The sequence below is a fragment of the Zootoca vivipara genome, chromosome 6 (genome assembly GCF_963506605.1).
Source record: "Zootoca vivipara chromosome 6, rZooViv1.1, whole genome shotgun sequence".
Taxonomy (NCBI): domain Eukaryota; kingdom Metazoa; phylum Chordata; class Lepidosauria; order Squamata; family Lacertidae; genus Zootoca; species Zootoca vivipara.
In genome coordinates, this window is record NC_083281.1 from 20,197,973 (window position 1) to 20,212,140 (window position 14,168).

The 14,168-nt window shown below is 50.5% G+C and overlaps 1 protein-coding gene across 1 annotated transcript in view; it reads left to right on the top strand.

Annotated features, from left to right (window-relative positions):
- Positions 1 to 13,304, top strand: part of EXOSC5 (exosome component 5) — a 32,969-nt gene extending 19,665 nt beyond the window's left edge. The window contains exon 6 of the mRNA XM_035117869.2: positions 12,305 to 13,304. Within this exon, the coding sequence (XP_034973760.1) occupies positions 12,305 to 12,397 (93 nt within the window). The 3' untranslated portion in view covers positions 12,398 to 13,304. The remainder of the gene's footprint in view (positions 1 to 12,304) is intronic.
- The last annotated feature ends 864 nt before the right edge of the window (positions 13,305 to 14,168 follow it).

Below are 14,168 nucleotides of genomic sequence, written 5' to 3' on the forward strand. Positions count from 1 at the left end.
AGAAATATTTTTAGCATCTGCTTGCTTGGGGGGTGATATTGATTGATTACATTTATATACTGCTTTTCAGATAAGGCTCCCAAGGCAACTTAAGGAATAAAATGCTGGTGTGTGTGTGTGTGTACGTACATTTCAAGAGCTGATGGCATGAGAACCCAGACTTGGTCTGCCTCCTCTCAGGGCACATTGAGCAGACCTGAGTCTATGGGATGCTGCTGCTATCCTGCAGTGGGAGCACTTAGCAGCCTGGGATTTCTACACTTGGCAGTACCTTTTCAGTGCCAGGTGAAGACTTAAAAGAAAAGAAGAGTTCACCCTAGACTGTTTAATTGTGGCTGTAGTTAAACCAGGCATCCCCAAACTTCGGCCCTCCAGATGTTTTGGACTACAATTCCCATCTTCCCCGACCACTGGTCCTGTTAGCTAGGGATCATGGGAGTTGTAGGCCAAGACATCTGGGGGGGGGGCGCAGTCTGGGGATGCCTGAGTTAAACCTTTGCGCCCTTTCTCTCTTTGTTAAGCTGTCTTCTCCATACAGCTACTCTGGCTCAAAATAACAAGTGGGGAGAGATATAGAGAGAGACTGTGCTGCATAATGGTTAGAGTGTTGGACTAGGACCTGGGAGAGCAGGGTTTGAATTCCTACTCAGCTGTGAAGCTCAGTGGGTCACCATCTCTTAGCCTAACCTACTTCACAGGGTTGTTATGAGGATGAAGTGGGGAGGAGGAGGAGGAGAAGCATGTACAGTACCGCCTCGAGATCCTTGGAATATAAAGGTGGTATTTAAATGTAATAAATAAAACAAGGAAAAAATTCTGGCATTAAGTTAAAACCACCAGACCCCAAAGAGCCCCATTCTGATTGTTCACGGGACTCTGCCCATCGCTTGGCCTGGATTCTGTACGCATTTGAGCGCTTTCTCCACACAGCCCTTGGGTGCTGTTCCGCTCTTTCCTCATCGGCATTCGGGCGATGGCTTTGCCGTGCCTCACCTTGTGGCGGGGGGGGGGGAGGGGGTCCATGGCGCACTCAGGACGGAGGTGGTCAGTTACCATGGAAAATGTGGCTTGGGTGAAATATTGCCCAGAGTCCCGGGCCCTGCTTCCCTCTCGCCCCTTTTCCGTGCCGTTTTCGGCAGTTGCTCTCTGTGGGGCTTCGAAAGAGAAAAATGCAGCCTGCGTGACTCACGGGGGCAGGTGGCCGCTTCCCTCGGAAATTAATGGCTGCCGGTGGTACTAAGAAAGAATATCAGTGCCATCACCGAGGCTAGAACTGGTTCTCTCGTTGCTCTTTATTGTGTCTGAATTCATTTAAGGGTCGTGCTCCGCATCTTTCTCTCTTTCTCATTTTGGGATACATGCGGTTGCAGCTTCCCTCAGGCTTTGACCCCTGAAGGCTGGCGGACCCCAGGCACGGAGCCCGTTTGAGCAGGCCGCCGGCCGGGCGCTGCCTCGGTTGCCGAAGCACCTGGCGCTCCTGCTACAGTCTCCTTAAATTGCTCTTGACAGCCTGTTTTGGCGGGAGCCTTGGAAAGCCCTCCGCCAGTCACGTTTATTGGACGTATCCGTCTGAATCGGCCGGGCCATCTGTCCCACCTCATCCATCACCTCTTGTTTGCTCTCCCAAGGCAGAAAAGTGAGGGGAGGGGGATTTATTCATGAAGGGATTGGGAGGGGGGGTGCGATCCAGGTATCTGCGTCAGGTAGGCAGGGCCTGCGAAGCGGGGCCTGTGTGAATTGCTTCCTCTCCTCCCCTCAAAAGACATTTAGGGAAGCCGCTTAGTATTCCGGTCGTGGGCCGCGGAGTCGTTTCTCATTACTGTGGCTGCGGCCCTGCCAAACGGCTTGGAACGCCGAGCCCGTCCTGCTCTAAAGGAACAATTATGAACGCTAATGTGCTATTGAACGGAGGTGGCAGCCAGGCGCCATTAATTAGACAAGTGTTTCTGTTGAGAGAAAGGGGGGGTGCAGAAATTGCTTTTGTTTTGGGGTGAATTCTAATCAGTTTAGTGCTTTTTTTTAAAGAGAGAAAGAGAGAGAGGAAGATGCCGAAACAGAAAAACACAAACCGTTATTTTCTTCTCTCCAAGGTTCATTTAACATACTGTGAAGCATTTTTTATGGAGAGAATTGAGGAAGCGGGAGGTGGTTGCAATTGAGTTTCTTATACAACCCCCTGTACAAATTATACCCATATAAACCACCATAGTAATATTTATTAGCCATCCTTCACCAGGAGGTTCCAAGGCAGGTCAGACCGAAAAACAACATTAAAAACAAATGATGATTGCAACTCGATAAGGTCCCATGTACCGGTATGTATATGTATATGTATATGTATATTTGTGTGTGCATAAAATATCAAAAACTGCGGTAAAGAAATATGTGTCCAGCATTCTCCAAAGGGTGCATAGCAAAGGTGCCAGGTGCACTTCTGTGGGGAAGGAATTTCATAACTTAGGGAAGTGATTCTCGGAGGGTGAGGCTCATTACACTGGAGAGGATGGCAAGAGTGGCAGGAAGATTCAAGGATGATCAAAGAAACATTTAAATGTTTCAGAGTGGTGTGGTATTACTACAAAAGTAAATTTTTTAAAATTTGCATAATATGGATAGATACCTTTTCAAAACGAGAGCAAGAGCATCAGGTGATACTGAGGACAACCCCAGTTGTGTTTTCCAGTATATTTGCTATCAATAAAAAAATTGTTGTGACGCAAGCAAATATTTATTGTGAAAGTGTGGCCCAGAGCACAAAGTTTGAGAGCCACTGATTTAGGGGCTGCCACAAATAATGGACTTCCTGGGCTGCCACTCTCTGCCCGCCCCCAGCTTCTGAGGGTGGCAGAACTACCAAGAGAGTCACCTCTGCTTATTTTAACACCTAAGAAAAAGGTCTTGGAAGGGACCCCAAGGGTCATCTAGTCCAACCCCCTGCAATGCAGGAATTACAGCTAAAGCATCCCTGACAGATGGCCATCCAACCTCTGCTTAAAAGCCTCCAATGAACCTTCCGAGGTGGTGCATTCCACTGGCAAGCAGCTCTCACTGCCAGGAAGTTCTTCCTGTAAAAGAAGAAGAAGAAGTAAAATCGGTTTTGGTGCAGTGGGTAAAGAACTTTTGATATAACATATAGATGGAAGAATGGGAAAATTTATGGAGAAGGGAATGGAAATTTATGGCTTGTTTTACTGCAAAAGAAAACTTTATGAAGATGCTATATCAGATGGTACATCACCCCCAGCAAATTGGCCAAAATGTGCAAAACCAACTCAAAATTTATTCTGGAGGTGTAGAGAGCTACACCATGTACTGCATGTGGTGGGGTTGCAAATAAATAAATAAATAGCTGTTTGGAACTTAGATATAATGAATTTTTTAAAAAAATGTTTAGAACACTGTTTATCAAAAAAACAGAAGCCTTCCTTTTAAGTCAGGGCTCGGCAAGGTTTACCTTGCCTGGGCCGGTTCACTCCAGCAGAGATGCATCTATGGGCCGGATTGCGCGGGCACATGAGCATGCCCGCCCGCAATTTCCGGCGTCTGTATCTGCACAGATACAATTTCCAGCGCCACAGAAGCGAGTCCCCGTGCCTTGCTGTGCTGGTTTAGTGCAGCACGCAGGGACTTGTCGAGCGGGTGGCTTGGTTCGGGGACGGCTCATGGGCCGGTTAAACAACCCCTGTGGGCCGCTTGTGGCCCATGGGCCTTAGGTTGCCTACCCCTGTCTTAGGTATTATGGCATCAGACACTCCAAGGGAGAAAAGGAGGATTTTTTTTGTAGCAACAACAGCAGCGAGGATGTTGGTTGCCAAGGGGTGGAAAGGAGATAAAACCCCATCAATGGAGAGCCAGTGTGGTGTAGTGGTTAAGAGTGGTCGACTCGTAATCTGGTGAACCGGGTTTGATTCCCTGCTCCTCCACATGCAGCTGCTGGGTGACCTTGGGCTAGTCACACTTCTCTGAAGTCTCTCAGCCCCACTCACCTCACAGAGTGTTTGTTGTGGGGGAGGAAGGGAAAGGAAAGTGTTAGCCGCTTTGAGACTCCTTAGGGTAGTGATAAAGCAGGATATCAATTCCAAACTTTTCTTCTTCTTCAAAAGAGGAGTGTCAAGTTAAACTGCTTGAATATATGGAACTAGCGAATATGACAGAAAAGATCAGGGATAGATTGTCCCAAAAGTTTAAAAAGGAATGGGAGATTTATAGGCAATATTTGAAAGAACATTGTCCCCATATTAAAACCTTAGAATGCAGCCAATCAGAAGCTGCGGAAGTCGTGTCGAACGTTTGGGTTCCAAGGAACGTTCGCAAACTGGAACACTTCCTTCTGGGTTTGCGGCATTCGGGAGCCAAAACATTAGACTTGCAAGGCGTTCAGGATCCAAGGTACGACTGTGTGACTTGAGGGATAGGGAGGGCCCTCTGGCCCATGGCTTGAATGTGGCCCTCCAAGCCTCTCCAGCTGACCTATGGGACTCTCCCCAAGCCATACCCCATCTCCCTGAGCACCCCTCCTGCGAGCCCTTCTCCAACCCTTTACAAGCTTTTGCCTGGCAGGAAGGCGGAATTGAACTGTGCTCGTTCGTGCCTTTTGCTTCCCCAGAAGGGAGAGAAGAGGGGTTTGTAGGAATCTCTTGCCTTCTGCCACAAAGAGCCCTATGGTACAAAGAGAGCCGTGGTCTTGATGTTACTCCTCCTCCTTCCTGGGAGCCACTCCAGCGCCCCAGGAGCTAAGGTGCCAGCGGCGAACGGCACACAGAGCCAGCATCCATCAGCAGCTTCCGAATCCTCTGCTGGGGGAAAGTTTTGCCTCTCGCAAGAGCAACAGGCGGCAAGAGCACACGCAATAAATAATTATGATTTACCTTCCATCGCCGGCATGAGCTCGGAGACACCAGCCGCATGCTAACGCTCCTGGCTTGGAAACCGTGCTGTGTAGAGGAGGAGGAGAAGGAAGGGAGGAAACCGTTTCCCATCATTTTCAGCCACAGCTGAGAGATGCCTGGTCCCCGCAGTGTTCTTGTTCTGCTTCCTCCTTCCCTGCGGCTCCTGGGCCGGGCGGGTTTTGCTTGGCTGGTTTCTGCAGCAGCACTTTAAATCTACTTCATAGGTGGCTGTCTGGAAAAAAACTGGTCCTCTGCCCACAAAAGGAGAAGGAGGTGATAATCCCTTAAGCTGTGGGCGCAGGGGGTGAGACAGACAGAGAGAGAGAGAGAGAGCATGACAGTCCACCATCTAGCTTCAAAAAGTCACACACCCCCTTTATACTTCATCTTCGTTGTTCTCTTATATAGCTTTAATTGATGGCTGTTGTCTCCATATTTCTATGTAAGTAGCTTTGTGAGGTTGCATTTAATGTGGGGTGTGTGCGTATCTTTTTCTTTTGCAGCGTCTCACCTCCATCTTTGGCCAAACGCCCCTTCAAGTTCTCGCCATTGTTCTTTGCCATTCTTGGTAGAGTTGGAAGGGACCCCGAGGGTCATCCAGTCCAACCCCCTGCAATGCAGGAATCTTGCCTAGATCATCCATGACAGATGGCCACACAACATCTGCTTAAAAACCTCCAGAGAAGGAGAGCCCACCAGTGGGAGCCTGTTCCACTGTCAGACAGCTGTTGCCTCCACTCAAGCCCTGCTGTTAGTTTTAGATCACCCACCCATCACATAGGGTGGTCATCCCTTTGGTCTTTTGAACTTGTAGGGTTTCCATGCGAACCCAGCCTTATTCCATCAGCCCAGATCACCTCTTGCCACATGTCCTGCATGTGTCCACTTTAACTTTGTGGCCTTTCTATCTTGGTCCTATCCGATTATTAGTTTTTCCGCCTTCTAATGATATTCCTAGAATTGCACGCTTCGTGACATGCTGTGATATTCGTGAGCTGTCCTTATTCATCTCTCTCATGGTCTAGTTCCACTACATATCACAGTGACATATGCCTTAGTTATATTCTGTTTGGATTGCTGTAATGTGCTTTACATGCGACTGCTCGGAAACTTCAGCTGGCTCAGAGAACTGCAGCCAGAATGTTGACGGGGGCTGGTTATAGGGAGCTGTTACAACAACTCAATTGGCTACCAGTTTGTTTCCTTGCACAATTCAGACCTATAAAGCCCTTTACGGGGCCCGTATTCCCTCATATGAACCTGCCTTGGTTCTGAGATCTTCTGGGGAGGCCCTTATCTCGGTCCTGCCACCCTCACAGACACACAAGACAGGGCCTTCTTGGTGGTTGCTCCCAGACTTTAGAACTCCCTCCTTGGAAAAGCTAGACTGGCTCCCTCTTTGCTGTCCTTCCAACATGTTTCAACTCAGGCTTTGGGGAATTGACTTTTTTTTTTAGTTAAAGGACTGGTGCTGTACTGTTTTTATTATAATTAATGGCACGCCATTTTTATTACCAATTTTATTAATGTTTAAGTGTTGATTCCCCACCCCCACCCCCATGTTTTTAGCTGGCTAAATAATGGGTGACTAATCCAGTTTGAAACAACTAGCTCTTTAGGGGTTGGCTATACTGTCTGTCACCCAGCACAGAGCCATGCCTGCATTTCTTCCACCCATTGAGGCTTCAGAACGCTCAGCTCAGAGATACCTGTCAGTCCAGCGGAAGAAGGCCAGGGAGGAAATTAAAACAACCCCTTTGAACTTTCCCGATAACAGCTTCTGGGTGACACCGTGGCAGATTTCCATCAAATTTCCTTGCATTTTAACAAACGGCACAATAGCTAGATTTGGGGTGGCAGAGCCGAGGTCCAAATGTGTCGGTTGGGTGGCCTGGAAGATTTTCATCTCTTGTTGCTCTGATTACATCACCCTTTGCCTTAAGCCTGTGCTCTAGGTCTTTGCACTCCCCTCCATCATGCTTTAATAAAACTCTTTGTCACTTGGTATCTGTCTCTGTCTCCTATCTCGCTTTTTCACCTTCGCCCTCTTCCCATCAGCTTACCTCTGTGGCGTGCCCCTCTCTTCCGCTATGTTCTTCCCCCCTGCTAAGGAAAACCACTTCTCATCCCCCACCCCATAATTTGAGGGGGACAAGCTCTCGGGGACTCCCGTTTTCAGCACAGCTTTCTCTCAGCCCTCCAGTTTCAGCTTGTTAGCAGGCCACGAGTTTGACCTACCCGGAGGCCTGATCTGCTACACCTGTCTGAATTTAGACCAGCTCCTGGAAGGAGCACAGTAGCTGAGTGGGAAGAGAGAGGTATTCTTGGGTGCTGAGGGCAGAGGTCGGAAGGGCACATCTTGTATTGCAGGGGTCCCCAAACTACGGCCCCCGGGCCGGATGCGGCCCAATCGGCCTCCCAATCCGGCCCGCGACGACCCCCGCCGCCCGCTGCCGCCGCCCACTCTTACGGCGCGCGGCGCGGCGACGATCTTAAAAATCGGCAAAAAATCGCCGACAATCCTTTGTGCGCATGCGTATGGGCCTCTCCCGACCCAGAAGAGGTCATTTCCGATGCACTTCCGGGTCGGGGGAGGCCCATACGCATGCGCACAAGCGATTTTCGGCAATTTTTTCCCGACCGTGTGCATGTGCGCATGCGCACGGGCGCGCACTCCCCCGCCCTCCGGCCCGCTGCGCGCGCACTCCCCTACCCTCCGGCCCGCCGCGCAGTTGGCGCGGCGGGCACCGGCCCGCTGCGCGGTAAGTCTGGGGGCCCCTGTTGTATTGCCTAGTGCGAAAGGCTCCCCATTCCCTGTTTCTTTATAAAGGACCCTTCCCCTATTTCCCCCCACTCTTCCACCTTTGCAGAATTGAGCCCTCGCTTCACATTGCAGGGGAAGAAATAAGGAAGTTTCTATTCCTTGCCGTTGTGAAGATAGGCTTGAAAGTATGTGGGCCATAGAACATAGAATCGTAGAGTTGAAAGAGATCACAAGGGCCATCCAGTCCAACCCCCTGCCAAGCAGGAAACACCATCAAAGCATTCCTGACATATGGCCGTCAAGCCTCCGCTTAAAGACCACCAAAGAAGGAGACTCCACCACACTCCTTGGCAGCAAATCCCACTGCCGAACAGCTCTTACCAATGTCTTGAGATTTCCAGCCATGAATGCCAGTGGGAAACAGGGCTTTAGCATCCAGGCACTGAGCAGAAGCAGGAATAAATTGCACAGAATTGTTGAAACTGTGGCAGAAAATGAGAGTGAAGACAAGTCGCATTATTCAGGTTTCCTTGACATGGGATTCGGGTGACTTTCACACAGCCTTTTAAGAACAGACGAGCCTGCTGGAACAGGCCAAAGGCCCACCTAATCCTGCGTCCTCTTCTCCCAGCGGCCAACCAGATGCCCGTGGCAAACCCGCAAGCGGGACCCGACCGCAAGCGCAGACTCTTCCCCTCCTGCGGTTTACGGCAGCTGGTATTGAGAAGCACTGCATAGCCGTCATGGCTGATGGTTTCCACTCCATTGCTTAAAGCACACCAGACATGGTTTTACAGCTGCGTGAGGGGGAAAACTACAGCTCCGGGGATTCCTTGGAAGTTCTTGTGCTTTTAAAACCAGCGCTGGGCGTGCATTAAGGGTTCAGCGTGGATCCCTCCTCAGCGTCTAAATGCGTGCCATGCATAGCGGAGATGTGGGCGAAAGAAGCAAAATACATTTGTGGGCTGGGGGAGAGGCTCCTTTGCGAATCCTTTGCCTCTCCCTCCTCAGAGAGGCCTTCCTGGCACTTTGAGGCCTGCCCCTGTGCGTTAACCGTGGCAGCCGAGACGCTTCAGAGGAAAGAACGGGAGGGCGCGCTTACTTCCCTCTCCCGGTGCCGCGCTTCGTGTGGCGAGCGTGCCTGCTTGCGGAACACGCCGGAAGATTGGTGTGATGTCGTATTGAGCGAGAGGGCCGAGCCGGTTCCCTTATTTGTAGCCGTTTGTCTACGTTCCAGCTCGCCGCGCCCGTAAATCACTTTGCGAGATGCAGCTGCCTCCCAGCGCACGCCACGGCCTTTGCCGACATGCGGCTTACGACGTCGAAGCAGGAGCTGCCACGTGCACCTCTGCCGCTGCTGCCCTAGCCCTGCCACATGCGTGCCAGGGCTGGTAATTGAGTTGGGAAGTCCCCCGAAGGACCTGACAGTCCTGGGCAGGCAGCTTGTCTGCCACGTCAAGTAAGGGAAGAGAGGAAGTTGAGATCTCTATCCTTGTTTTTGTGTGTTTTGAGGTTTGGACACCTTCCCCTCGCATATAAATGGACTAATTAAGACACGAGGAACGTTGGTGGGGAGCGTGGCGGCGGCGGCTTTTGACCCCCCCATTCTTCACAGAGGTCGCTGGGGGGGGGCGAAGCAGCGCTGAGGTTTAATTGGCCTCAGGGAGCTGGCAGGAGACGGATAGCAAGGCAGGATTTTTCCTTTCTTGCATCTGATTTCTTCTTCTTTTCCCCCCTGGCCCCCGGGAAAGGCCTTTTGTTGCTCAGGCTTTGATAGCTCCCTGCCTTTCTCCCTGCTGAGATCCTGCCTCTCATTCTCTCTTTCTGCACCCTTTCTCCCCCACATAAAAACCCCCTCGCTTTCTTCTCAGCGTAACTTTTGTTCTCTTCCTTCCCCATCTATCCTTGGTTTGCTTTCCGTCTGCCTGGGGCCGGAACTGGCTAGGCAGCTGCGGGAAGCCAACAGTGGGCTTTGCAAGAGGAGGCTTTGATTCATTCTGTTGGGAGCTGGGCACTGCATGCTGCCCAGGACCAGTTCCCATCGCTACAGAGCAGGAGGCAGGCAGAGCAGTATGCGCAGGTGTCAAGATCTGCTCTGACTGAGGGAGCCCAGCCCAGCCCAGAACTATATGTACATAAAACAGGTGCTAGTACAGGATCACCTGATTGCCTGGGGGATTCCCCTCAGAGCCAAATCTAGTTTCCCTGCTTTTGATCAGCAGTAGCCTTGGGACGTAATTAGGGCTGGGCAAATATCATCACCACAAACTGGTTCACATACATAATCACAAACTGGTTTGGAGTCTGTATTGAGATGTCGGTTTCATAATTTTTGACCTGGCAATATATCGCAAATCATGGTGTGTGTGTGTGCTATGCAAAAATCACAAGGCGGGGAAAACCATGAAGCCAGCCAGTGCTTCCAACTTACCGGTAGCTCCATCCTTATTCCAGACATCGTGATACAGTATATTGGTATATGGCAGTGATATATCACAATCTTGAAAACCAGATAATCGGCCAGCCCTAGACGCAATTGATGCCTCCTTGGCATGAGGCCAGGCTCAGGGTTCATACCGGGCAGTGTGGGGCAGTGGGTAGAGTGGGGCCACCTATTCAAGTGTTTGCAGCAGATCCGATCAGCCTCTTGCCTCTCCAAATCATCTTTGCATCATTCCAAGCTGCTGGCACTGCAGTCGGTTTGTTTGTCAGAAGATCTAGGTCCAGATCTTTTTCCTACTATGAAGGTGATAACGATTACTTAAACAGTGGTACCTCGGTTTACAAACACAATTGGTTCCGGAAGTCTGTACTTAACCTGAAGCGTACTTAACGTGAAGCGAACTTTCCCATTGAAAGTACAGTCATACCTGTCCCAATTTCAATGGGAAAGTTCGCTTCAGGTTAAGTACGCTTCAGGTTACCAATTGTGTTTGTAAACCGAGGTACCACTGTAATGGAAAGTGGATTAATTCGTTCCAGACGGGTCTGCGGAGTACTTAAACTGAAAATACTCAAACCGAGGCGTACTTAAACTGAGGTATGAGTGTAATTGGTTCTGGAAGTCTGTACTTAACCTGAAGCATACTTAACCTGAAGCGAACGTTCCCATTGAAAGTAATGGAATGTGGATTAATCCGTTCCAGACGGGTCCACGGAGTACTTAAACTGAAAATACTCAAACCGAGGCGTACTTAAACCGAGGTATGACTGTATGTACCTGTCAACGAAAGCAACTTACATTAAAAAGAAAAAAATTCCAGAGGTAACAAAGACAACAAAACCAGGAGTGAGCGAAAGCTAAAACACTCGTCCAAAGTACGTACTTTGGGGAACAAATCCTGCCCACCCCACTTAAAGGATGAGTATGAAAAAGGAGAGGAGCTTTTGAAACAGGTTGCTCTGTCTGTCAGCCTAACCCACTAATGGCTACTGCTGATGATGGCTGCATCCTGGCTCCAGGGTCAGAGACAAGATGCCTCTCAAGGCCAGTTGCTGGGGGAGAACAGGGAGAGAAGGCTGCTGTGCTTCTGCCCTAGCTTGTGGGCCCCCTTCAAGGGCCTGTGGGAAGGCAGGGGGCTGGACCAGATGAGCTTTTGGTCTGGCCCACTAGGGCTCTCCTTCCTTCCTAGGGAAGCTGTGATTTAGAGGTTTCAGGTCACTCGGAACACCCTGCGAAAGTGTAGGCATGACGAATAGTCAATGGGCTTACTTGAACTATATCCCCGAAGGTGGGAGGAAGCTTTTAGGTGGATTGATGCATGTCTGAGGACAGCTCGCCGCGACCCTGAGGCTGCAGAACAGTCTCCTTAGTAACCTGTTTGGGAGCTACTCTTTTAATTCAATCTGTGCCTCCAGTGACATCTTTCTGGCCCCAGGTATAGACTTACCTTCCCTCCCTCCCAGGCCTTTGATGGACCGAGGTGGCACTGTTTTGTTTGTGCTGCTGCTGCATGTTTTCAGACGGGCACAAAACGCTCGGAAACCATTGGATAACAAGTCTAATCATAAGTAATAAAGCCATTGTAAGGAATATAGTGCTCTGGTGCATTGCTGCAGGGGAGAGTCTGCTGGAAACATCAAGGGCAAGCATTGCCACTTGCCTTGCCTGACACATACACACACACACACACACACACACACACACACACACGTACACACGTGTCTGGGAGATGGGCAGGGATTGTTTTTGCTGCTATTTAGGTGTTTTGTAATTTATCGTCAGGCATTATTTCAGCATCTGTTAACTTGAGGTGTTTCTTTGCCCTACCGGTGTGGTGTTTTGTTTCATAGCTGTTAATGCATCGTCTTGAAACGTTGCCATACTTTGTGTTGTACGTTCTTGTGAGCCGTTTTGAGCACGGTTCTGCCTTGGAAAAGCAGCCCACACACGAACTCATGATGATGGCAATGGTCGATTCCAAGGGCAAACCAAAATTGTAGGAGCTGGGGAAGCTGAAACTGACTGCAAGTTCCCTCACAGACGAGAACTGACTGCCAAAATCTCTTCCGTATGCCACCTTCAACAATGCTGTCGCCCTTGAGTGTGCTATTATGGCTTTTTTGGGGGGGAGGGGAACCCTTTCCTCTCCCCCAGATCTTTAGGGACCCCTTCCCCTTCCAGCATAACCACCTTTCTTCCTCTCCACAGCTCCAGAAATGCATTGCCACTTCCCAGCGAGCTTCTGACGCCATCTTCCAGTTCTATCGCGATTCGTCTCACAGGAAATACTCCAAGTGGTGACTCTTCACATGCGCATCCCGCCCCCCGCAAGTGGAACGGAGCAGAGACTTGACCGCTTAAAAAATGATGCTACGTGGCGTTGGCTGGATCAGCGCCGCCTCCCCACCCACCTCCAGCCTTCATTCTCGCGCATCCTTTGCTCCAAAAGGAGAGGTGCCGTTTGATCAGGCTGCCGTTAACAGAGATTGTGGAACGAGCTGTGGGTTAAGATGGCAGGATCCTGAAAAAGCTGGGCCTTCGTTGCCGCGGGTTGCGTGCTGTGCTGTGTGGTGCTCCATATCTGCCCTCCCTGAGCACATGGGCTTCCAGCTCTCTCACATTTTGATAAGTGTGTGTCTCCCCCCCCCCCCAATCCCCAATAAAAGACATTGTTTCCGCACAGATTGCGAGGTGGCTGTCTGTCAGCTTGGCCTAGTTGTGAAGCAAAGTTCTTCCTTTTGGATCCTCTGCTCTCCGCTTTGCCCAAAATAGGTGTTTTTTTGTGTGTGTGTGTGGACATTAAAGAACATGTTTTCCTTTTCTTTTCTCCCCCGCCCCCGACTGTGCTATAAACTGTCTTCGCCTACCCTAATGAGGCAGCGGAGAAAAACCTCTCCTGTTTGAAATCTGCAGGCACCCGTGTTGCCTGCCATCTGACGTTTCCCTCAAGCAGTTCATAGGAAAGTTGGAAGGGACCAGAGGCAGGAATCTTTCGCCCAACGTGGGGCTTGAACTCATGACCCTGAGATTAAGAGCCTCATGCTGTACTGACCAAGCATTCCCTTTTGAGTCAGTGACAAGCCAGTGGTTAGAGCATTGGACTCTGGTTCGAATCCCCACTCGGCCACGAAGCTCACGGTCGCACACTTTCTCAGCCTCGCCTACCCAGAGTTTTCCCAGAGCGAGGCTCACCCTTTGCACTCCAGGTGTGCTGACCCCTGCAGTTTCCCCGAATGTGGGAAACTGGACTATATCATTTGTGGTCAGGGGGGCGAGGTGTGTGTGCTGCCGTGAGCATAATTCATAATAATACGAATGGCGCTGCAAATTGGAAAAACTTAGCCTAGCTGCTTCCAAAGTGCAACAGCTGGAATGAGCAATTGGGGCCTTGGGTAGAGAAAGGAGTTGCCACCAATGGCTTCTAGCCATGATGACTGGGCTCTGCAATCTGTAGCTGGAGGCAGCCATGCTTCTGAAAACCACCTTCTGCTGCCCTGCATAATGCCCTTGAAGTTTGGGTATAGAACTCCTCCTCCATTGCAACCGTCTTTCAAACACTCTGTGCACCTCCGCCATTGCCCAAGCCTTACAGTCTCCAGACTTCATTGCTCCCACCCAGACTGGGATGGTGTCTGTGCGTGAGACAATGCCTGGATTTGCCCCCACCGTTCTCCATTGGATCCTGGCACACCCTTGCTGCTCCCACCAAGATGCACCCACCCCTTGCCATTCTCATACATGCCTTGGACCTAGCATATGATGGAGACGTAGAGCTCTGCGCTCTCCCCGTGCTCATTCATATTCTGCGGAACTTCCCTGCTTGTTTTTAATTTTGCAGTTTGGCAGCCGCCAGTGGGGAGAGCGCAGCCCCTGCCAAATCGGAGCTTGGCAGATACTTCTTCATTGCCTCCCTCTGCCTCAGAATGCAGCAACGTGTTGGTTAAGGTCGGGGAGCAGGGTCAGGTTTGTGAAAGGCCTGCCCCCTTCATCCTGGGCTCAGATCGGTGCTGCAAAAGTAGAGAGAGACTTGCATTGCGCCCCTTCCTGCCCTCAAAGGATTGTTCCCAACCAG